We start from the raw sequence: 26,367 nt of genomic DNA, 5'->3' as shown, positions 1-26,367 counted from the left end.
GGAGGGTTCCATTTTCTCCACACCCTCTCCAGCATGTATTATTTCTAGACTTTTTAATGATGGCCATTCTAACCAGTGTGAGGTGATATCTCACTGTAATTTTGATTTTCATTTCTCTAATAATTAGCGATGTTGAGCGTCTTTTCATGTGTCTATTGGCCATCTGTATGTCGTCTTTGCAGAAATGTCTATTTAGATCTTCTGCCCATTTTTTGATTAGGTTGCTTTTTGTTCATATATTACCTCATTTAATTCCTACACCAACCCAGTGAGATGGGCTTTGCTTTCCACAGGCTATAGATGAGAAAAGCAAGGTCCAAGGAGTTGTGTGCCAGCGTTACCCAGCTGGTATGTGGCAGAGAATCTAGTGCTACTTGACTATAGTCTTTTTTCTTTTTTCAAAAGATCAGTAGAAAAAATTTTATCTTCATCAAAATTGACTAATATTCTGGTTTTCCATGGTAACTCCATTGTCTCAGTAGCCAGAACTCCGGCGGCGGGCGGGAAAGGTAGAGCTAGGTGAGCGTCTCTCGTCCGCAAGGCAACCCAGCAGCGCCTTGAACGAGGTCCGAAGAGGCCAGTACACTGAAGCCGCCGGCGGAAGCCGAGCTGCCAGGCTGAGGGAGCCGGGAAGCCTGGTTCTGGGCCGTGGCTCCTCTGCCCTCCGCCAGGAAGAAGATGTGAGCCAGCCCAATCCGCATCCCGACTGCCAGCAATGACACCAACTGGGATTTCTGCTTCTGTCTGAGAGAGACGGCTTAAAGATGGCGGAAGAGTAAGACGCGTAGATCTCCTTCCTCCTCACAGAGACATCAGAAATACATCTACACGTGGAACTACTCCTATAGAACACCCACAGAACGCTGGCAGAAGACCTCAGACCTCCAAAAAGGCAAGAAACTCCCCACATATCTGGGTAGGGCAAAAGAAAAAAGAATAAACAGGGACAAAAGAATAGGGACGGGACCTACGCCAGTGGGAGGGAGCCGTGAAGGAGGAAAGACTCCCACACACTAGAGGTCCCTTCGCGGGCGGAGACTGCGGGCGCCGGAGGGGGAAGCTCCGGAGCCGCGGAGGACAGCTCAGCCACAGGGGTGCGGAGGGCAAAGCGGAGAGATTCCCGCAGAGGATCGGTGCCGACCGGCACTCACCAGCCCGAGAGGCTTGTCTGCTCGCCCGCCGGGGCGGGCGGGGCCGGGAGCTGAGGCTCGGGCTTCAGTCGGATCCCAGGGAAAGGTCTGGAGTTGGCAGAGTGAAGACAGCTTGAAGGGGGCTAGTGCGCCACGGCTGGCCGGGAGGGAGTTCGGGAGAAGTCTGGAGCTGCCGAAGAGGCAAGAGACCTTTTCCTCCCTCTTTGCTGCCTGGGCGCGAGGAGAGGGGATTAAGTGCGCCGCTTAAAGGAGCCCCAGAAGCGGGCGCGGAGCTGCCGAAGAGACAAGAGACTTTTTCTTGCCTCTTTGCTTCCTCGGGTGTGAGGTGAGGGGATTAAGAGCACCGCGTAGAGGAACTCCAGAAACGGGCGCGAGCCGCGGCTGTCGGCACGGACAGTAGAGACGGGTGTGGGACGCTAAGGTTGCTGCTGCCACCACCAAGAGGCCTGTGTGTGAGCACAGGTCACTCTCCACACCGGCCCTCCCGGGAGCCCGTGCAGTCCGCCACTGCCGGGGTCCCGGGATCCAGGGACAGCTTCCCCGGGAGAACGCACGGCGCGCCTTGGGCCTGTGCAGCGTCACGTCGGCCTCTGCCGCCGCGGACTCGCCCCGCCCCCGTGCCACTCCCTTCCCCCAGCCTGAGTGAGCTGGAGCCCCCGAATCAACTGCTCCTTTAACATCGTCCTGTCTGAGCGAAGGGCAGCCGCCCTCGGACAACCTACACGCAGAGGCGGGACCAAGTCCAAAGCTGAACCCCAGGAGCTGTGCGAACAGAGAGGAGAGGGGGAGGTCTCTCCGAGCAGCCTCAGAAGCGGCGGATTAAAGCTCCACAATCAACTTTAAGTGCCCTGCATCTGTTGAAAACCTGAATAGACAACGAATCATCCCAAGTTGAGGAGGTGGACTTTGGGAGCAAGATATACTATTATTTCCCCCTTTTTTTTCTTTTTGTGAGTGTGTATGTGTGTGCTGCTGTGTGAGATTTTGTCTGTATAGCTTTGCTTTCACCATTTGTCCTAGGGTTAGACCGACCCATTTTTCTGTTTTGTTTTTTTTTTAAAGGAAATTTTTCTTCTTAATAATTATTTTTTATTTTAATAACTATACTTTATACTACTCTGTCTTCTCCCTTTCTTTCTTCCTTTATTCCTTCCTTTCTTCCCTCCTTTCCTCCTTTCTTCCTTCCTTCCCCCCTTCTTTCCTCCCTTCCTCTCTTCCTTCCTCCCTTTCTTCCTCTGCACCTTCCTTCCTTCCTTTCTTGCTTCCTTCCTTCATTTCTTCCTTCCTTTCTTCCTTCCTTCCCTCCCTCCCTCCTTCCTTCCTTTTCTTTCCTTTCTATTTATTCTACCTTTTATTTTAAGCCGTGTGGATTAAAGGTTCTTGGCGCCCCAGCCAGGCACCAGGGCGGTGTCCCTGAGGTGGGAGAACCAACCTCAAGACACTAGTCCACAAGAGACCTCCCAGCTCCACGTAATATCAGACGGCGAAAATCTCCCAGAGATCTCCATCTCAACACCAAGACCCAGCTTCGCTCAAGGACCAGCAAAGAACAGTGCTGGACACCCTATCCCCAACAAAGAGCAAGACAGGTCTACAGCCCCATCCATTAGCAGAGAGGCTGCCTAAAATCATAATAAGGTTACCAACATCCCCAAACACACCACCAGACGAGGACCTGCCCACCAGAAAGACAAGATCCAGCCTCATCCACCAGAACAGAGGCACTAGTCCCCCCAACCAGGGAATCTGCTCAACCCACTGAACCAACCTTAGCCACTGGGGACAGCCACCAAAAACAACAGGAACTACGAACCTGCAGCGTGCAAAAAGGAGACCCCAAACACAGTAAGATAAGCGAAATGAGAAGACAGAAAAACACACAACAGATGAAGGAGCAAGATAAAAACACACCAGACCTAACAGATGAAGAGGTAATAGCCAATCTACCTGAAAGAGAATTTAGAATAATGATGGTGAAGATGATGCAAAATCTTGGAAATAGAATAGACAATTTGCAAGAAACAGTTAACAGGGACCTAGAAGAAATAAAGAGGAAGCAAGAAACGATGAGCAACACAATAAATGAAATAAAAAATACTCTAGATGGGATCAATAGCAGAATAACTGAGGCAGAAGGACGGATAAGTGACCTGGAAGATAAAATAGTGGAAATAACTAATGCAGAGCAGAAGAAAGAAAAAAGAATGAAAAGAACTGAGGACAGTCTCAGAGACCTCTGGGACAACATTAAACGCACCAACATTCGAATTATAGGGGTCCCAGAAGAAGAAGAGAAAAAGAAAGGGACTGAGAAAATATTTGAAGAGATTATAGTTGAAAACTTCCCTAATATAGGAAAGGAAATAGTCAATCAAGTCCAGGAAGCACAGAGAGTTCCATACAGGATAAACCCAAAGAGAAACACGCCAAGACACATAGTAATCAAACTGTCAAAAATTAAATACAAAGAAAACATATTAAAAGCAGCAAGGGAAAAACAACAAATAACACACAAGGGAATCCCCATAAGATTAACATCTGATCTTTCAGCAGAAACTCTACAAGCCAGAAGGGAGTGGCAGGACATATTTAAAGTGATGAAGGAAAAAAACCTACAACCAAGACTACTCTACCCAGCAAGGATCTCATTCAGATTTGATGGAGAAATTAAAACCTTTACAGACAAGCAAAAGCTGAGAGAGTTCAGCACCACCAAACCAGCTCTACAACAAATCCTAAAGGAACTTCTCTAGGCAAGAAACACAAGAGAAGGAAAAGACCTACAAGAACAACCCGAAACAATTAAGTAAATGGTAATAGGAACATACATATCGATAATTACCTTAAATGTAAATGGATTAAATGCTCCCACCAAAAGACACAGACTGGCTGAATGGATACAAAAACAAGACCCATATATATGCTGTCTACAAGAGACCCACTTCAGACCTAGGGACACATACAGACTGAAAGTAAGGGGATGGAAAAAGATATTCCATGCAAATGGAAATCAGAAGAAAGCTGGAGTAGCAATTCTCATATCAGACAAAATAGACTTTAAAATAAAGACTGTTACAAGAGACAAAGAAGGACACTACATAATGATCAAGGGATCGATCCATGAAGAAGATATAACAATTGTAAATATTTATGCACCCAACATAGGAGCACCTCAATACATAAGGCAAATACTAACAGCCTTAAAAGGGGAAATCGACAGTAACACAATTATAATGGGGGACTTTAACACCCCACTTTCACCAATGGACAGATCATCCAAAATGAAAATAAATAAGGAAACACAAGCTTTAAATGATACATTACACATGATGGACTTAATTGATATTTATAGGACATTCCATCCAAAAACAACAGAATACACATTTTTCTCAAGTGCTCATGGAACATTCTCCAGGATTGATCATATATTGGGTCAAAAATCTAGCCTTGGCAAATTTAAGAAAATTGAAATCGTATCAAGTATCTTTTCCAACCACAACGCTATGAGACTAGATATCAATTACAGGAAAAGAGCTGTAAAAAATACAAACACATGGAGGCTAAACAATACACTACTCAATAACGAAGTGATCACTGAAGAAATCCAAAAGGAAATCAAAAAATACTTAGAAACAAATGACAATGGAGACACAACGACCCAAAACCTATGGGATACAGCAAAAGCAGTTCTAAGAGGCAAGTTTATAGCAATACAATCATACCTTAAGAAACAGGAAACATCTCGAATAAACAAAATTGACTAATATTCTAAACAAAATGTGTATTCATTCAAATGGACTGAGCTTCTGTTTTCTGGAAAATTCACTCACAAGGAACACCTAACAGAACAATGGCAGGTCAGACAGCTATCACAGCAGATCCCTGGGAGGCTCCTGACTTCCTGCTCCATGCTGCCTCTAAATTATCACACAGTCTTTGGTCTCAGAGAATAATGCAAATCTGCCTCTGCATCTGATCAGAAGACCTCCTCATGTCCTCACTCTGTATCTGTTGATGCTTACTTACCATACATTCTTAATAAGTGGCGCTATCTTACCTCAACCTTTTAAGACTGAGAAAGCTTCCAGAAAGTTTTACTTTGTTTGTTTTGCTAAGAAAAGAGGGAAACTTAAAAAAACAGACTTTGAATCTTGTCCCCTTGACTTAGCTGAATGTGTTTGGGCAAATTCCTCAATCTCTGAGCCTCAATGTCTTCATCTATAAGATAGAGATAATAGCACATACCTCATAGGGTTGTTGTGAGAATAAAATAAGATAATGAATATAAATGGCCTAGCACATAATAGGGGCTCAATATATGTGAGTTCCTCCCTGCCAGTGAAAGATGAGAGTTGTGAAGTCTCACAGGTTCTGCCATTGATTAAATGACCTGGGGTCATTGGGATGACCCTTTTGTTCAAAGGTCTAGCCCCAACCAGGGTCTAGGATTATCTTTCCTTAAAAAAATAAATAAAAAATTTCTATGGGCTAAACCCCATTTATTAGAGGGAAGCCCAGAAAACTGCCTTCTTTTGTTGAACTGGGGTTTTGTTATATAATTGTAATATTAGGGCTCTCTGTGTTTTTTCTACAACAGTTTTGATTGGGGCAATATTACAATGTAGTTGCTGGAAAAAATGACTATGATCTGAGGCTGCATTATGAGAAATACAGTGTCTAGAATGAGGGAGGTGAAAGTCCCATATCATTAGAGGAGTCTAGAGAAGTGGCGATGTGATCATTACCTTGAGATAGTTGAAGGGCTCTCTTATGAAACTATTTCAGTTTAATCTCTGGAGGCTTCACTGAATCAATGGACAGAGGCCATAGAGATGAAATCTGAGCTTAAGCTAAGGAACAAATATTCTAATTCACACTTACCCCAGTGTGATGCTCCACACTGCAGGCTGGGCTTTTTCATGTGTTGAGAGAGTTTTAGAAGAGTTGCCTCCTCAGATGTAGGAATGAAGGGAACACATCTCCAACTCATAGACTCAACAGTAACTATTCTCTAATATACACAAATATAAAGGGCTCTGGCCCACCCTTTCTGGGCAGACCGTCGATTAGCATGCTGGAGCCTAAGTGGAGGGCAGCCAAAATCTCCCTGGCATCCAGAGCAATATTGCAGGCTTCTCTCTCCACACCCTCCTGGCCTCTATGCTGTCTCTGTTCTAAGCCAAGGAACATAAAGGGGTGTGACATGAATTGTTTCCCAACATGTCCTCCTAACATAGGTGGCTCCCTAGGAACAAATTGCTGGATCGTTTTAAGGTTCACATTGTTTAATGTATACAGTTCATCACAGTGCGCAGAGAGCATTTACATACACCACTGCTCTCTGTAGTCACTTCTGGGTGTTTTGATTACTGATAGGAATGTGAGCTCTACTCCATTCTGGACCCAACTTTGATGGAATGTGACATTCCTACAAATTGGGATTTTCTGGGTGCATCTAAGCTATCAAAAAGCATGCTTTCCCAGATAAAAAAATAATCACAGTAAGAATTAAGGCCAAATGGGGGTATATTAGAACAGTCTGACAACTTTTTGTTTAAATAGGAGGCAGGCAGCAGACCTAGGTTCCAGACTGTGGACCTTGGAAAAGTGACTTTCCCTCTCTGGTTTCCAGTTTCCTTATCTCTAAAATGAGGATAATAAACTCTGCCTAGACCATCTCAAAGGGTGAACATGAATGACAAATAAGATGTGTGTAAAGTATATAAATATAAGGGACTTTTTTTTTAGGATCTGAATTTATGTACACCATGCTTTGGGTAAAGATTTAGAGAGATGTTCAGTTTGCCAAGTGGCATCTTATATAAGTTGCATGCTTACATTAAATTTTCTTGGCCCCTTGCAAAATTGCTCCACCCTGGGTTATATTTTAAGGTTATGATCTCAGCTTTTAGTAAAGATCTATACAAAAATAGCCTTATGAAATCTGTTTGTTGTAGGGATGGTGTTGATACCATGCTAGCTAATTTGACAGTGACCTCCATATGAGGCATTTTGTTTAGGGATTAAAGCCTAGAAAACATTTTGTGTCCCTGAAGAACTGGTATGTTTTCTCCTTACTGAAAATAAGAGCTATGCAATTAATATTGTTGCCCTTTTCTCTTGGGCTGCCAGGAAGTTCATGGTGAAATATGTAGCTTATATCTATAGTGTTGGAACCTTTGGTGGACTTGTCTATGTTCTGTTCCCTTTACCTCCAATAAGCATATTATAATCCATATTTTCCCAGGCACTTATATTTTTATTTTATTCAGTGTTTTATTATTTTAATATACATGTTTCCTATAAACTACCTTGTATCCCTTGAGAGATAATGAGGAGGAGACCAAGCAAGTAATAGAAAAATTAACAAATCCTCTGGTATGAGGAACCCTGAGTCCCCTCCACCTTTCCCACAGGGTACAAAGCTTTGAACAAATGTTTGTCTCTTGGTGCCTTCATGGTCAACCCATCTGTTGCAGGCATATGAGGAGAATATGTACGGTAGCAAATACCAGTGGATCATCCCGGGCTGGTATGAGCCTTCCTGGTGGGAGCAGGTGCACACAGAAGCCAACTCATCCCGTTGTCTCCGGAAGAATCTGCTTGCTGCCATGGAGGGCTACATCGGCGTGGACTTCGAGCCCCTGAGCTCCAAGCAGATCAAGACCATCTCAGGAAAGGTCGGTGCCTTGGCCAGCTCATTTCAGCCCCCAAGCCCATCTCCCTTAATCGTGTTGTCCAATGATGTTGGCAAAAAGCACCTAGATCTTGTTCTGGCCTTTGCTGTGTGATTTTGAGCAAAGCATGTGACCTCTCTGAGCCTCGCTTATCTGTTAAATGAGGATATCCAGCTCTCTACTGCATGGCCTTCTAGGGAATTGTGGGAATCAAATGAGGTAAGGGTGCTTTGTAAGCACATAACATAGTGTATACGTAAGAGGTGGAGCCATGACTAGTATATCACCAACTGCAGGCATTGACTTTCAGACGTGGCCACCATTTCATCCTGTGCCCCTCTGACCTGGAATGTCATTTCTCAGTCTCAGTGATGCTCCTCTCAGCCTGGAGGAGATGAACAACCCCGCAAGTAGACTTGGGGAAACATGTACTAAAGACCAGAAAGATTGGTCCAAACCCCAGTTTTGCCAGTTACCAGCTGTGTGACCTTGAGCTTGAGTTCTCTGAGCTGCTGTTTCTTCATCTGTAGAGTGGTGGTGAAAATATCCTCCTCTGGGGTCAAAAGGTGGACTGAATGGCAGATTGTGCAACGTGGCTGGCATGGCACCTGGCATCTTGTGCTGTCATAACTAGGAGGAGGACCTTGGCAGGGTGCTTAAGTCCTCAGGCCTCCACTAGGGATGTTCCCACTAGGGATGACTAACCCCTGGCCTGCTTATCTCACAGGGCTGTGAAAGAACAGGTAGCATGGTGCATGTAAAAGTATTTCCAAAGTACACTATTCTCTATCATTGAAAGCATTATCAAGAATGAAGGTGGTGACAGTCCCAGTGAAGATGGCAACATTCACCTCTCAATTCTAACCACCAGCCAAAGTTCAGTACAGCAGGGCACATGATTCTTTTCTGTCTCCTCTGATCTCAGATTTTTAAATTCTCTACCAACCTTCAATTTCATTTAAAGAATCAACTTCATAGTAAAGTAAAAAAAATATATATTATTTTAATCCATTATTTAATCTCAGTCAGAGCCAACACTACAAGAATGACTTATTGATCTGTCCAAAAAGGGCAAATCATTAGGACACATTTTATAAGCAGCTCTACAGATCACATGGCACCTGAGAGATCTGGAAAAACACTTTGGGTAGAAAATATTGAAAGAAATATTTTCATACGAAAATCAATGACAATATGAAGTTTTTGGAGATGCTGAATAATGAGAGGAAACAACTCATTTTTATTTCAGTAGGTGTTATTTTTAAAGTTGTTGAAGTTTACAGTTTATTAAAAGATACCTGGGTCCAGGGATACCCTATACTTTAAAAATAGTATAAAATTTGAGGAAAATACAAAAACTAAAATTCCATACAGGCAGACAGTATAATTAAAATGAGAGACTTAGGAAGACCAAAGATGTAAGTGATTACACATGAGATCTGTGAAGCTAAGTGGGGGTAAGGGCCATGAGATGCCCCAAGGGCCTCAAATGTCGTTCCAAGGAGCGTGAATGTTCCCCAGGGTGGGCGAGCCATGCACAGATGTGAGCAAGTGCACAGGAATGCATTTTAGGAAGATCATTTTTTGCAGTGCTTTTTCAGAGTAAATGTTTTGACTTGATAACATCTCCCAGGTCACTGACTTTCCTTTTTAATTTTAAATTTTTAAATTTGGGCCTGGTGAGGAGGCTGACCTCACCCCCATATCACTGTGCCCATGAATGGACACCTTGGGGCTATTCCTGGGGCTGTTCATTTCATCTCACAGTGTGGGCCACCCATTCCTGGGCCTTCCAGGATGGAGCAGTGCCATCAGAGCAGAGCCAGGCAGACTCCCAGCTTGGGGCAGCTTCTGAAATTCCAGGCGACCTAGTCCCTGTCTCACAATCTTTGAGACAAGAGGCAGCATTTCTTACATTATCTCGAGGTCAAAAGATAATTGAAGTTACACGGGGAAATCTGAAGACTCTTTGCCTCTTGGACTCAGAGGGTTTAGGGCTCTCCTAGAGGTCACGTAGACCAGCCTCTCTCATCAGACTCTCAGATCCTTCCAGTAGCACAGGAATCACTACTTGTCCCCTAATTTTCCCCACTGGTCCCCATCCCTTGTCCCTATAGGGCCCATCCCTCCAGTTGTAACTTAACAGCTCCAGGGCCAGGACTAAGGGCAAAATTTAAGGGAGTGTAAAAGACCTCAATGGAAAAATCCATGATGGACAAAATATCAAAATTTTAAATAAAGACAAGATCCACAAAGCAAGATTAGGGTGAACTGATTTGAGTCACATAATTACAAGAACACATCTTGTCATTATTTAAAATTTTGATCATCGTGGATTCTTTTTTTTTTTTTTGCGTTAGTTTTGATTTTTTTAATCTTGATTACTGAGGGGTTTGGCTCCTTCTTCCATTTTGCCCCCTAAGGGAGAGCCTCACTCACCTCCCCCTGGTCCTTGCCCTGCACAGGTTGTGTTCATCAAGCCCCTTCCCATGCTCAGCCCATGCTCTGCACTTGCTCTTGTTGAATGCTTTCTCCCTAGGGTGTAGGGCCCAGAGTTGATAAGGCATTCGTATTTGTGGTCTGACCACAAGCCAACTTCCTCAACCAATCTTCAAGAATATATGGCTAAGGGCTTCCCTGGTGGCGCAGTGGTTGGGAATCCACCTGCCGATGCAGAGGACACGGGTTTGTGCCCCGGTCCGGGAAGATCCCACATGCCGCGGAGCGGCTGGGCCCGTGAGCCATGGCCGCTGAGCCTGCGCGTCCGGAGCCTGTGCTCCGCAATGGGAGAGGCCACAACAGTGAGAGGCCCGCGAACCGGAAAAAAAAAAAAAAAAGAATATATGGCTGAAGGAAGTTCTAGAAAGTCATGAAATAGTTCTTGAATTTGATTTTGCGGTGTATGTGACTGCTGGGGACCGTGATCTGCATGGCACAGGCTGCTGGGTCGATGCCTGTATTCTGGGGTCCATCAGTATCCATGAAGACAAGCAAACACGTATAGAAGCAAGTCAGTGGACTCTTGCTATCTTCACTATTTACACATAGGAAAGCTGAGGAGCAGAAAGTGGAAGGGCATACCCAGGATTCTTGTACTGGGTTGAAAAGTGGCTCCTAAAAAGATATGTCCAGGTCCTAACACTTAGAACCTGTGAATGTGACCTTATTTAGAAACAGGGTCTTTGTGGATGTAATTAATTTAAGAATCTTGAGATGAGATTATCCTGGACTACCTGGGTAAACCCTAAATACAGTGACAAGTGTCCTTATAAGAAAAAGGCAGAGGGTGTCTTGCCACTTGGAGAAGATCATGTGAAGATGGAGGCAGAGATTGGAGTGATGTGTCTACAAGACAAGGCACGCCAAGGATTGCTGGCAGCCACCAGAAGCTAGAAGAAAGGCACGGAACAGATTCCCCTTGGAGCTTACAGAGGGAACCAACCCTGCCAGCACCTTAGTTTTGGTCTTCTGGCCTCCAGAACTGGGAGCAAATAAATTTCTGTTGTTTTAAACCACCCAGTTTATGGAAATTTGTTATGGCCACCCCAGGAAACTGATACAGTCACCCAGCAGGTCAGGGACAGATCCAGGAGTGGAAGCCAGGACTGCTAAGTCCCCACTCACTGCCCCTTCCCCTCTACCATGCTCTCCCTCTAGACTTGTGACATGCTTAGGAGCAGAGCACATCCAAATCAGCCCTTTCTGTGATTTCTTAGCAGGCCTGTTAGTAAGTGGCAGAACAGGACAGTATGGGTCTGGTAATCAGGAGATCTAGTACAAATCTTGGCATTGTCACCAATTAATCTGCCACCTCAGCTAGACACTCGCCATTCCTGGGCCTCAGTTTCCTCAACTGAAAATGAGAGATTTGGACCATGTAACTCTTGGCGTCCTTTCACAGCAAAATTCTCTGTAAGTATGTTATTGAGTTATTAACAGCAAGCTGTGTGATATGGTTATAGTGTTAAACCCTGGAACCCCCAGGATAAAGGGGGTTTTTTTAATCAGGAGTTCCTGATAAAGTCAGAATCAGGTGGAACAGTGGCCCTTCTTGAAATACATTCTCCGTGGTTGCTTCTTCCATATGCCTGTCTCTGGTATCAAGCTGTCCCCAGCTTGCTCGTTGGCACCCAGGAGATTTCTGGTAGGAGGAATAACAAGGTCATGGTCTCCCTCCCGAGCATGTTCATCAGTCCCTTCCCGTTGGAATTTCCAGCGGTGGGACAAGTGCAGACCTTTGGGCTTCCCCCCAAGTACATTCAGAGCTCAGTCTTTCAGAACCTCAGGTAAACAGCCTCTGGATACTTGCTTTGGCCCTAAAGGCTCTTTCTCCTTGTTAAAGTTTCCCATCACCACTCTATTTCCCCAAAGTGACTCTGTTGACATTGGTGATTTCCAGTGTCAGCTTTCACTTTTCAGCGTCCCACTGGGTTTGTTTCCACTGTGAGCATTTACAATTGTGGTGTAAAATTCCAGTGATGGCTCAGCCTCTCTAATAAGGACATTCTTCCCTGTTACCATTCCCCTGCTGAGACACACAGAGTTGGGCCAAGGCACCAGATGGAAAAGTTCACAGAACCTTGGAATCAGTGGGAATCTCAGAAGTGGGCCCCAACCCTCCATCAAAGGCACAGGCTCATTCTTTGGAAGAGTTCTGTAATGTTTTCCGGCAAGAAGCTTCTGTGACCACCCACAACTGTTTATCCAACACAGCAGAACAAGAGGAAACAGAAATCTAGTGAGTCCTCAACTTAGAGCAATGACCTGGGAAAAGCTGCACCCATCTCATTATCACTGCCATCGGAGCACCATAACAAAGAACGTGGGGCTTTTAGGGAAGCTCTGGGCTCTAGAGAGGAGGAAGAGAAGATGCCATGGAAAAGTAGAGGTGCCCCCCAGGTAGTCAAGCTTTACAGTGCTGCTGCCTCTGCCCTCACCTTCCCCACAAAGCTCCTGTTCCCTTGTGCTTCCCTAAGTATCCACATCCCTGGGAGACAGGTGGTGTGGCAAAGGAATATGGGCTCTGGAGGAAGGGTGTGGTGGCCTTTTGGCACTGGTTAGATATGAATCTTGGCCCCACCATTTCCCAACTGAGTGACTCTGGAAGACAGATAGTTGTTCATGCAACATCCAGCCCCTCTTCCCCCTCAGTAACATACTCTTGTTTTTAACTGGGTATGTTGCCACCCATCTGAAAATGTACATTTCCCAGCCTCCCATGTAGCTAGATACAGCCAGGATTCTAAGTCTAGCCAATGAGATTTAAGTAGAAGTATTATACAAGACTTCTAAAATCTCCTTTAAGGGGAGAGCTTGCCTTTCTTTTTCCTTCTCCTTTGTGTTGGCTGGAATATGGATGGGATGGCTGGAGTTATAGCAACTATTTTGGATCAAGAGGTGACCTTGAGAAGGAAACTTTATTCTAAGATAGCAGAGCATAAATATAAGAGCCTGGGTCCCTGGTTACACTGTGGAGTTGCCATAGCAACCCTGCACCACCTACCCATGAACATCTTTTACGTGAGAAAGAAATAAACTATCTCATTTAAGTCAGTGATAATTTTTTTTCTGTTATATACAACTGGACCTAATCAATAGTGATGCAGTGACATTGGGCTAGTCATTTGGCCTTCCTGAAATTGTTTCTCATTATACTGGAGTAATAATATCTCTTTTACAGATTTAGAAGGATTAAATGAGGTAATACAGAGGAAAATATCTTGCCAAGTGCCAAGCACACAATAGATGCTCAACAAATTGTCGTTCTCTTCCTCCATCAGCACAGCAGCCTTAAAGGCAGGAGAAAGGAGTAGTGAGTCAGTTTATACACTCCAGTTTGTTGTTGGGATTTTACTGAACCTATAGACTGATTTAGGAAAAACTGACGTCTTTGTAATAGAGAGTCTCCCCATCCATTCAATTTCTCTCAGAAATATTTTGTAATTTTTTTGTGTGGAACTCTCAAATGTATTTTATTTGATTTATTTATAGGTATTTGATATATTTCAGTGAATATATGCACACATTACTATTGGGTGCATGCTTGGGGTGGAATTTCTGAGTCATAGGGAATACATATGTTCAGCTTTAGTAGACACCACCAAACAGATTTCCAAAGTGGTTATACCAATTTACACACCCACCAGCAGTGATTGAGAGTTCCAGTTGGTTCACATGCTCACCAACATTTGGCATTGTTAGCTTTTTAATTTGAGCCAATACAGTGGGCGAGTAGTGGTATCTCATTTTTGTTTTAATTTACATTTCCTTGATGACTAATCAAGTTGTCGATCTTTTCATATCATTATTAACCATTTTGATATCCTCTTCTATAAACTGCCTATTCAGGTCTTTTGCCCATTTTTCCACTTGGATTCTCTGCCTATTTCTCATTGATTTATAGAAGTTCTTTTCGTATTCTGGGTATGAATTCTTAGACAGTTATATATATTGCTTATATCATTTGTGTACTGTTTAAGCATCTTTGCCCACCCAAGCTCATGAAGATATTTTTCTATCTTGTCTTTTAGAAGTTTGTTTTACCTTCACTTTTAAATATAGAATTCACGTGAAACTGATTGTATGTAAGCTCTAGGTAAGATCAAGATTAATTTTTTTCCGGATGGATAACCAATTGATTCAGAACCATTTATTGAAAATCCTCCCTACCCCCCCCCATGCTATAGAATCATCTTTATCATAAATTAAATGAGTATATATAATGTGGATCTGTTTCTGGACTTTCTGTTCTCTTCAATTGTTCTATTTGCCTATCCTTTAACCAATACCACACTGCCTTAATAATTGAAGTTTTTATAAGACCTGATGGGTGGTAGTGTTAAGTCCCTCTTCTTCTATGAGATTTTCTTGGGTGTCCTTGAACCTGATGTCATGTTCCATTTTAGATCTACTCACATATTTACACTTCCCATTACTTTTCATTCCTCCCTTCATTTCTGTTCTGTTTATGATCACTTTCCTTCTGCCTGAAGAACTCCTCTTGGTCTTTCTTTTACTGTGGGTTTGCTGGAGACATATTCTCTCAGTTTCTGATTGTCTAAAATTTTCTTTCATCTTTAAGATTGAGAGATATATTAACTAGGTGTAGCATTCTAGATGGTTTGTTATTTTCTTTTAGCACTTTCAGATGTCATTTCATTGTCTTCTGGCATCCATTGTTTTGGTTAAATCAGCTATCAGACTTATTGTTGTTATTTTGAAGATAATGCATCCTTTTTTTTTTTTCTCTAACTGCTTTTAAGATTTTTGTCTTTGCTTGAGTCTTCAGCAGTTTTACTAAGCTGTGCTGAAGTGAGGTTTTCGTTGGGTTTATCTTGATTGGAGTTTAAGCTTTATGGAACTTCATGAATCAGTGGATTGATATGTATTGGGGGAAATTCTAGGAAAATATCTCTTAAATATTGCTTCTACCTATCCTCTCTTTCCTCACATTTTAGGACACCAGTTATACATGTGATATACTTTTTCAACACATTCCATAAAATCTCTTATGTTCATTTCCTATTTTCTGTCCTTTTTTCCTCCCTGTGCCTCAGTCTGAATATTTACTACTAACCTTTCTTCCAGTTCACTAACCTGCTTTCTGCTGTGTCTAATATGCTGCTTCATCCATCTATTGAGTTCTTAGTTTCATTTGTTGTTGTATTTTTAAATTTTTTTAGGATTTTCATTTTATTCTTTTTTTCTTTCATTGCTTCCAGTTTTCTGGTGATATTCTATATCTTTTATCTATTTTCTTGAACATATAAACCTGCTACGTTAAAGTCCATGTCTAATAACTTCAAGATATGGATCACCTGTGGGTCTGCTTCTATTGCCTATTTTTCTTCTTTTCTTCCTTTCTTTCTTTCTTCCTTCTTTCCTTCTTTTTTTCTTGTTTTTTTTTAAAATTTGATCCTATCACCTGGCCTACCTAGTAAGTTTAATTCATTAAATTGGTTATGAAAAATTTAAAAAGCTACAGATGGCATTACTTTCTCCAGAGAAGATTTATTTCTCTTCAAGCAAGCAGTTAGAATAGGGGCAGATCACTTTATCCAATAAAGAATTGAGATGATTCCAAGCTTGGTTTTAGTTTTCACAAGGCCTGGTCTATTCTGGTTTGCCCTTACTCCTATCTGTCCTTCAGCATTCTAAAATCCTGGGGTGTTTACTGGATTGGCCCTGGATTCCAATTTTTGTCTTCCTAATGCCATGAAACTCCAAACACATCTGCTTATTTTCTTAACCCCTTAGCCACCACTTTTTGCTTGGCTTCTCAGCCTCTTGCTTTATACAGCTTAGTTATCACCAAATATTTCAAGTGCAAATGTCAGTCTGCATACTGGTATTCTGTAGTTCCTCTTCCTCTAAGACCTTGGCCTATAAGCCTTGCTACTCTGATAACCCTGAACTATAGTTTTTTGTCTTCCCATCTCTGAGGGACTGCTGAAAACTCTGATCCAGTGTTTTCTTTTCCTACAACTAACCTTCCCACTTACAAATCGGCAAATGCTTCCAGAGGAAGCAGCAAAGAATGTTGGACTCTTCTCAAAACACTTCTCTTCTCCCCAGAATCTTGCTTCCTCAAGTCCTAGATGTCCCGGTTGCTTTCTGATACCTTTGGATAGCTATTTTTATATTTTATGCTGCTTTCCTTAATGTTCTTCATGAGAGCTTTTGTCTGACATAATCTATTTCATCATAGTCAGAGTAGAAGTCTGAACCGAGACTCTTTTGCTTAAAAGGTGAAGAATAGCATATTAGGGACAGGGTAAGCATGTCACTGACTTCAGCAATTTGAGGTGCTGTTCTGGATAAGAGGGAGCAGACATGTTCATTGTGGCTCCACAGGAAGACATAGCAAGTTACAGGGAGATAGGTGTGAACTCTGTATCCGGAAGACTAGTCTCATAGATGTCAGGCATCCCTTAAGTGGAAGACTCTCCCTGGAGACATAGTGACCTTCCCAACACTGGAGGAGTCTCAGAAAAGGCTCAACAAATACCTGGAAGTTGCTATTGAGAAAATCCAAGAATCAGATTGTAAGTGGGACTTAATCAGTGGTAACCAATTTATGTATTTTGAAATCTTAAAGGATTTTTTAAAATACAGATGCCCAAGTTATCCTACAGACACAATAAACAAAATGTAGGGCCCTGGCATCTGCATTTTTAACAAGCTCCCTGGGTGACCTACAAACTGGAGTAAAAGAATCACTAGACTGTCCCCAAGTGTACCTTCCAAATGAGACTGTGGTTCCAGCATCCCACAAGGGATGCTAGAGAGACTCTGCCAGTTTTGCCACTCTGGGGGGTGGCAATTGGAGATGTGGAAGGAGATGTTTCCCCTTTCTCCTCTCTTCTGTCCATGAGCCTCACCTCTCCTAGAAAGCAGGACTTGACTTGGTTCTGTTGGAATGACAGACCCATAAAGTTTAGTCATACTGTGGGGTAGCAAGCTTATGTGGGCTAGCCTGGGAACCTAACCACTATTTATAACATAGTTTCTGTATGAAACTATGTTCCAAGTTCCAACAACTGTCTTTCAAAAATATGTGGAACACGTGTCAGTAATTGGGACTCTCTATATAAAGTTATTTTCTCAGAAACTTTTAGCCTCTCGTGATAAACCTGACCTCAGAGAATGAGTAATCAATCAGTTTTCAGTGTCTGCTTTACAGTGGAAGAAACTCTTCTGCCCTGAATAATTGGAGACCTGCTTTAAGAACAACTATTACTTTTGCTCCGACAATTGTAAGTGTGTTTCTTCCTGCTGTCATTGTTTTGCCTGAGGGAGATCGGTGCTGGCTTCACCTGGGAACAGTGATGAATGGTCTGGGATATAGTGTGGTAGCAATGACTTCAACGGGGTGCTTGCAAAGACAGTGAGAATGAGGTCTCCTTTCAGAGCTAAGCTACACTGCTGTCCCACTCCAAGGACTCTACCCACAGAAGTGAGGTAAAGAGCCACATTGCCAGGGTCCTCCACCCCCCTTTCCCCTGGATGAAGAACAGTTTTATGAGATAGAAAAGATAGGGATTTACAAGCGGTACATATTTAAAAATATATAGGGGCTTGTGTTGGCCCCAATGTCAAACTGAATAAAGTCTAATCTTGATCCCCTCTACTGTCTACACACGAAAAACATCACCAATAAACTATATCAAAGAAGTTAAAAAACCACACTCATTTACCTCCTGATGAGACCATACTGTGTCTGTTCCCCTCAGGTGTGACTCCCCCCTCCAACTTTAAGAGGGTCACAGAAACCTTTAAGGATGCCCCAGTGGCATGTCCTGGATAGGGAAGAAGTCTGGAAATGTCATCTGAATGTAATCATCAGGTTGAACAAACAGGACTCAAAGAGACACCACCAGCCCTTGGATGCCTTTGCCTGCATCAGAGAAAGACTCATAGCAGCAAAATATGGGAGAGAAGAGGTCAAAGGGGCCTCATTCCTTTTATGCTTAAACAATTAATTAGATAAATAGACATTCAAGTAAATTTTTAATACTTTAAAAATAGCCAATAGCTGAATTAATAGCCTGAAATAGACCTAAACTGCCTTTTAAAATAAAGAAAAATATAGCCAAATAGTGAAAGATGGAAAAATAACAAGGATGCATTGAAACAAAGCATCCTTAAAAGCTGTGACTCACCATAACAAGAAGAGGAAACGCACCTTGGAAGTGAAAGTTGCCCATCAGTATGTGAATGGAGCTCACTCTTCATCTTTAATCAGAGAAATGCAAATTAAAATGAGATGTACTTTTTTTTCTTAACCTAAGAAACTGACAATGGTTTTAAAAATTGAAATACCTATTGTGGTCCAGGATGCAAGGAAATGGGTACTTTCATAGAGTAGAATTTTAGCTTTTCATATTTGGGGAGGATAATTTGGCCCTTTATATGTGTGAATAGTACTTAAGGTTTTTGTACCTTTTGCCTCAGCAATTACACAGCTGGGAATTTCTTCTGAAAAAATAATTACCAGTGTGTGTTCAGAAAATTTAGATACAAGGATGCTTTTTGCAGTTCTGTAATTTGGAACAATTAGAAAAAGCCTAAATGTCCAATAATTGGAAATTAGCTAAGGAAGTAAAGGTAGGACATCCATGCACTGGAGGGCTATTAACCCCTATCAGCACAGGCATAGTCTTGGGCCTTCAGGGTGTCCTGGGTGAGCACCTGTGCCAGGTGGCCAGGTGAACAACTACCTGTACTATTAATAGTAGTGGCTGGCATTTGTGGAGCACCTACCATGTCCTGGACACAGGACTGACGCTCTGCACACTTCATCTCATGGAACCCTCACGGCCACGCAGCAAGGGAGGATGCATAGACCTGGAGGAGATAGGATCCCACCCCAGGTCACAATTAGTAAGCCACAGAGCTGGGGCTAGAGGACAGGTCAACCTGCTTCCAAATCCTGTGTTCTTACCACTGTGCCCGGCTCCTGCCTCGATACCTAAGAGGAAGCTTCTAGGTCACCTAGTCCAACCTCCTTGCTTTTCAGATGGAGTAACTGATTCTTAGAAAGGGTCTCTGAAGGTATTGTTTTGGGTTCTGTGATCAAAACAGTTACCATCCCTGACCCCATGGAGCTTAATTCTGTAGGTAGGTAAATTGCAGGAAGTGAAAAGTACAATGAAGAAGATAAAACCCGTGGATAGAGAATGCCTGGAGGGGAGGAGGTTTTGGAAAGGGTTGGTCAGGGAAGCCATCCCTGAGAAATGACACATGTTGACATTTGTGTGCCGAGAATATCAAGTGAGAGCTGAGGAAGAAGCTTTCTGGAAGAGGAAGCATCTAGTGCAACAGCCCCAAGCTGCAAACAGACTTGGTGTGATCCAAGGGTGCAAAAGGTTTAGGGAAGAGAGAGTTTCATAATGGACTGTTTCATGCTCCCTGCTGAGGAGTGAGATGGTAAAGGATGATGGGTGGAGGGGTGCAGGTTTTTGTGAGGAGGGGCTCAAGAAGCTGGGCTGGGCTAGAGACAGTGCTGTCTCCTTGAAGAACCCTTGGAGTTGAAGAGCTTCTGCCAGGTATTTTGAGTGATGAACAGAATAGTGATGGCTAGATGTGGTACATTTCCAAAGGAAATTATAAATGGATAAAACCTGAGCCATCCAATAGGAGCCAAATGATTTTTTTTTTTTTTAAAAAGGCAGTGGATTTGTTGATGGGACACCAATCACATTTGGTCAGGCAGATTCCTGATTTGGTTGCCTGCAGGTTCCACATTGGGAGGGGTTTGGCTGTACCCAGGCTCTGCTAAACCTTGAGCCAAGGGCAAGGGACTCGAGCTCCAGCCACAGAACAATCCAGCCTTTAACGGCTCAACTTCACCACCCCACCACCCTCCTTGGACACTAGACCTGGCCCCAAACAACCTGGGGTGGAACGCAGTTATGACCTCAAAAGTCAAACATGAGAGAAGCAGCAAAACTGGAATGGGACCAGTCTAGCCACACACACACACACACACACACACACACACACACACACACACACACACACACACACTGTGTGACCTTGGGGACCAGTCTAGCCACACACACACACACACACACACACACACACACACTGTGTGACCTTGGGGACCAGTCTAGCCACACACACACACACACACACACACACACACACACACACACACACACTGTGTGACCTTGGCCAAATCTCTAGACCTCTCTGTGTCTCCAGCTGCAGGTTGAGGGGGCGTGTGTGACCATCGCCAAGGGCCTTTTCTGGTATAGACTGACAATGAGTTGATGGTTTCTATGTGTGATTTGTGCCCAAGGAGGGTTTTTCCAAAGTCTAAGCCATGGGCTCTGATGACATTTCTGGCAGGGAAATTTAGAAGTGATTTGAGAAAAAGCCCACAGAAGGGCTGAGGGTAATGGATTCCCCTGGAGCGGCATTCGTTTGGATCTATAAGCCTCAGGGACTAGAGTAAAAAGGCAGTTTCATTACTTTGTGGCCTCAATCAGAATGTTAATATTACCAATGAAATTCTTTTATGAAATTCAGCTCAATGGGAGAAAAAAATTCTTTTTTAAAAATGCTGAGTTATTCACAGACCCTACTATATTATGGAAGATGAAAGGGAAGGGTACAATGTAGAGGTCAGAACAGACCTTACACCTGGGCAACTAGGACCTGCCCTGGGCCCTATGCTCTAAGCAGACCTCACTCAGGCCCCATGGGGTTCAGAATTCACAAGGCCATGGGGCCCTGCCCACCTGGAGCCTGTACCATCTCCCCCCTCCTAAGGCCATGCCCTGAATTCCGTGCCCAAATGCCTGGAGCGACATCTAGGGTCCAAAGAGCCTCTTTAGGGAGGACTGAGCTTCTTGGGTGGTCAAGGGGCTACTGATGCTAGAAGGGGGAGGAAGTGTGGACTGAGCTTGGCTGGCCTGTTGGGTGGAGCCAGGTGGGAAGAGAAGAGTGTGGGTGGACCACAGAGCAAGGTCAGCCCCCCTGTGCTGCTGTGTCCAGACTGAAGCTCTGAGGGGCCCCAGATTTCTGACTTGAAACTTGGCCTTCCAGATCCTAAGGAAGGTATATTTACCTTCCTTTAACCCGTTATGATGGAAAGATAGAAAATATTTTACTGAACAATTGGTTTGCTTGCCTGTAACTTAATATTTAGACATATGGTATGTGGGCCTTCACTGATGCTGTAGCTCCAGGCCCTGCAAATGTCAGGGGGTGGGCTGGTTAGAGTGCATTTTTCCTTCAGCCTAGTCTTGGCAGACAGCCAGGGTTCAGATGCCAGCCCTGGCACTCACTTGGGCCTAGGCAAGTTGACTTCCCTGAGTCAATTTTCTCATCTGTAAGTAAATGGAGATAAGAATAGTACCACCGTACAGGGTTGTTGTGGGGTTTAGATGAGATAATGCACATTTAAGAGCCTAGCACCGTGCCTGGCTCACAGTAAGCTTTGGAGAGTGTCAGCTTTCAGCACCGTGTGCCTGATGTCCCTGCTGGCTATAACCTGGTGTCCCCTGCTCTCCTTGTTTTCCAGACGCCACAGCAGTATGAGAGAGAGTACAACAACAAGCGGTCAGGCGTGGGGCCCAGCAAGTTCCATGGGTACGCCTACGATGGCATCTGGGTCATCGCCAAGACGCTGCAGAGGGCCATGGAGACGCTGCACGCCAGCAGCCGGCACCAGCGGATCCAGGACTTCAACTACACGGACCACACACTGGGCAGGATCATCCTCAACGCCATGAACGAGACCAACTTCTTCGGGGTCACGGTCAGTCCCAGGCCCCCGGGCTCTGCTTTCCTTAGTGCCCCTTAGAGACATACAAGGCAAGAGGGGCTGTGTCACAGGCCCTCTGATATACAGTCTATTTCCTCAATTGTTGAAATAACTTCCTGTGGGCTTTACGATCACAGGGCTGCTGAAACGGGCACATGCGGTAATGCTCTCTGACATGTTGAGAAACTGCTTCTGTATAACTCATGGATTAGAAAGGCCATAGTGAGTTGACCGCACACAGAGCAGGTGGAATCCACCAGGTGGAGGGATGGGGTGGGCCAGCAGAAGCTCTAGACCCAAAGTCAGGTTCAAATCCTGAGCCTTCACTTTCAAGTTTCCATCTTCAGACCACAGAGTTTTCATCCCCAAAATGGGAATAATACCTACCTGGCAAAGTAGTCATAAAGTTTAGCTGTTACAAATTAAAAACTGCTAGTGTTTGTTGAGCAAGCTATTTGCTCTGAGCTTCAAGATTCTCATCTGGGAAATAGGGATAATAATATCTGTCTTGCACGGAAATCAGGAAAATTAGCAGTGATAAGAATCACTATTATTTCTTGAATGCTTATTATGTGCTAGATATGTGCTAAGCCCCCTCCATGTCCCTCTCCACAGCCCCTGAGACCCCTCCCTCAAAAAAGGCTCCACAGAGCACCAAATACCCCAGAACTCCTTTTTGTCCATGGTGGAAATTCACAGACTGAGCCTTAGAGTGGGATGAGATTTGCCAGGGGTCCCACCAGTAGCATTGTGGCAAAGCTGTCTCAAAACGTGGGTACACTTTATGTAGATTAGCTCGATGATGTATGCCTAATGCTAGGCCCGTGTAAGCACTCAGTAAATGCTAGTGGTGGTTGTAGTTAATAATGGTCTCACTGCATCAGTATGCCATCTGTAGGAAGTAGGTGCTATTATCATCCCATAAATGTGAGGAGCCTGAAGCTCAGAGCATTTAAGTACCACAGCTAATCAGAGGTAGAGCTGGGATTTGAACCTGAGTCTGGCTCTTAATTGCTGCATCACTCTACCTTCTGGTAATGGCCATAAATGGTAGTTATTCATGTCTCATGACGATGTATTTGTCACTGACTCTGCTCCCAGAAAATAAGGAAAATTTGCTTAAAGACTAGGTTAAAATGGACTTTAAAGTGCTGTCCTTTGTTCTAATTTGAAGAGTCATTTAGAGAATCAGTCTTTCTTGGGAGTAAATAAGATGAGCTGATTTGTGTATTTCTTACATGTTTGTGTTCTTTTGTGGGTACGCTCAGGCTTGCTTTGTTCGTCTGACAGGCCAGGGCTTGTGCAGGTGCTGAGTGTAGACTGTGGTGTAGACACCAAGGTAGTAAAATGGGCTCCTTGTCCTGGAGCCTGTGGTCCAGATACAGGGTTGAGACCTGGATTCAAATGACAGGAAGAGGTTAAAAGTGCTCAGCACCATAGGAGAGACTGTGTGAGCCCAGAGGGATTTCTGTGACCTTTGATAAAATAGTCATGGAAGGCTTTTTGGAAGTGGCAGCATTTGAGCTGTGCCTTAGACATGCAGAGAGAGGGGCTGGTGGTCCGGCCAGATGGAGCATGGTGAGCACGGGAAAGATGCATGCGTGCAGCAGGGACAATTACTTTGTCGGGAATATTGGACGGGAGGATGATGAGGCTGGGAAGGTAAGTTGGGGCCCAGTTCTGTAGGGAAAAGCTAAGGAGGCTGGCTTTTATCTTAAAGGCCAATGAGATTCTCCAAGTGCGCCTTGACCAGTAGTACCAACATCTCCTGGGAGCTGGTTAGAAATGCAAATTCCTGAGCCTAACCCCAGACTCACTAGATCAGAATCTCCAGGGTTGGGGCCCAGCCATCTGTGGTTTAACAGATCCTCCAGGTGATTCTAATACACACTAGAGTTTGAGAACCACTGCTCTGGGCGTTGGGGAGCATTGAGGTTTGCTATAAGAAGGATATTTCCACATTCCTGAATAGAGCCACTCTTGACCTGAGACCTGGGCATCTGCTTCACAGTTTAGAAGTAAAGGCTCTAATTAGTCATCGGCAAAAGACATGTCTAGACTAGACTCAGACTGGAAGCTTTAACAACTTTCCTTAGCCCAGTGGTTTCAAAAATTCTTTTTTTATCCTCAGAACCTTTTGTTATAAAATGTTACCTAGTGCCTGGTGTATAAGATAAATTAAAGAGGAGATTGTCAGGTGAATGGAAGAAGAGCCCAAAGCCCTGCCTGATCAGCCCTCTCCATGTCCCACCCCACAGCCCCTGAGACCCCTCCCTCAGAAAGGCTCTGCAGAGCACCAAATACCTCGGAAGTCCTTTCTGTCCATGGCACAAATTCACAGACTGAGCCTTAGAGAGGGGTGGGATTTGCCAGGGGTCCCACCGGTAGCATTGTGGTAAAGCTGTCTCAAAATGTGGATACACTTTTTCAGGTCATCGTCACACTTTGTTTCTTATTTTATAGAATGAATTCATAGTATCCCAAGTTGAAATGGCCAGATAGAGAGCTACAGAATCTAGGAAGCCTCTCATAATCCTAGAACTCGGCATATTGTCTAGATGCCTGATGTACCTTAGGTGGAAATCATTTATAACAACTCCTAAGTGCTGTCAAATACTACATAACCCCTACTTGATGAGCAATTAGATGAGGCTGCCCAAAATGCTTTACCCAGCTTGAAGATGAGTTTCTTTTTAATGGGAAATTCCTTGACATATTTTTGCCGGCTCTGGTTTGTGACTCATAATTCAGCGAATGTCAGAACTGAAAACGATCTTCAAGATCCTCAGATTTAGCCCCTTTGGGTTGTGGATGAGTATCTGAGGTACAGAGGGGGAGTTTCAAAGTCACACGGAAAGGTTTGATTCAGGCAGGACAGTGGTTCAGATGGGCTTGCCCCGACCATACTCCGTGCCCTCTCCTCCTCTTTGCACAAGTCCTCTGTTAGTTGAGAAAGAGATTGCGATAGTGAAAAATTTCTTCAGGTTTTTTTTCCCTTCCTTCTTCTCCCCTTTCTTACATATTAATATGTGCTTGTCACTGGGCTGTAGACAGGTTTCATTAAAATTGTCTTCTGATCAGAGAAAAAAGGCCATCTTCTGACAAAATAAAAAGCGTCCCTGTGATCCAAGGAGACCACGGAAGGCCAAGTTCAGCCATAAATAAAGAGTTAGGAAAGGAACAGGAAGTAGAGATAAATTGAAGCATTTTCTATTTGCTGAAGGGTTTTCATTAAACAGCACACACGGTATCCATTTTTCCACTCTCAGGCAGACACTTTTTTCTGGGTCACCCTCATTCAGCATGTTTCCTATATGGAAAATCATTTAAACGCATTAAATTAATTATATCCATGACTCAATTTCAATTGATTCAGTATGCACTCTCGCCTGGGAGCTGGGCCTGTGGCTGCCGGTTGGCGTGTTGAAGAAGAGGTTTCTTCCAGGCATCCCAGATCAGTAATCTGGCTTAGCTTGGAGCCCAGATCTCTTTTATTTTCTAAGGAGCTCTCCCCCCAGCTACCCTCCTCAGAGAACACTGGAGAACGAGATCTTTGTCCCCAACTACACACTGATGGCCTAGGGGTCCTGCCACCTCTGATTCCCTGAGTACACAGTTCTGAGTTCTGGCCCTGTCATTACCTCTCTCTGGTCTGCAAATTTCAGAATGCTTTCTCACCTGGAAACCCTTCTTCTGCCAAACATGTGACAGAAACTCAGGCTCGAATTGGCTGTTAGCTCTCAAAAGCCCAGAGCATTCTGAGAATCCCAGCTCAGCAGCGTTCATCTAGGGCAAGGGTTCCTAAACTTCTATATATATGAGAATCTCCCAGGGAGCTTCGTTAAAAATTCAGGTTGCCTAGCCCTGCCTCAGAACTTCTGATCTAGTGGCTTTGCGGGGTAGCGCCAGAACATTCCCCATTATTAACAAGCAGTCCCGGTGAGTCTCAAGTAACAACCTTGAGAATTGCTTGGAGCTCTGTTGGATGTTCACGTGCACACACACACACACACACACTCACACACACACACACACACACACGCACGCACTTTTTGATTTTAAACCTGTCAGAGATGTATTTGTTCCTCCATTCATTCGCTCCTTAGCAGACCCTGTGGTGGGAGCTGGGAGCATAGAGAGGAATAACATGGTCTGTCCTTCAAGGGCTCCCTGCCCAGTCAGGGAGAGACAGTAAATGAACAATTGGTGGGCATTGTTCAAGGTCAACCCAAGACCCTTGGAGGGAGGGCTTCATTCTGCTTATGGG

The 26,367-nt window shown here is 44.0% G+C and overlaps 1 protein-coding gene across 1 annotated transcript in view; it reads left to right on the top strand.

The window, feature by feature from the left end:
- GABBR2 (gamma-aminobutyric acid type B receptor subunit 2) overlaps nucleotides 1-26,367 on the top strand; it is a 375,844-nt gene that overhangs the window by 205,683 nt on the left and 143,794 nt on the right. The window contains exons 6-7 of the mRNA XM_059070981.2: nucleotides 7,631-7,831; nucleotides 21,858-22,094. Of these exons, the coding sequence (XP_058926964.1) occupies nucleotides 7,631-7,831; nucleotides 21,858-22,094 (438 nt within the window). The remainder of the gene's footprint in view (nucleotides 1-7,630; nucleotides 7,832-21,857; nucleotides 22,095-26,367) is intronic.

Source organism: Kogia breviceps, chromosome 8 (assembly GCF_026419965.1).
Source record: "Kogia breviceps isolate mKogBre1 chromosome 8, mKogBre1 haplotype 1, whole genome shotgun sequence".
NCBI lineage: Eukaryota > Metazoa > Chordata > Mammalia > Artiodactyla > Physeteridae > Kogia > Kogia breviceps.
This window is presented reverse-complemented; position numbering and strand designations above follow the sequence as displayed.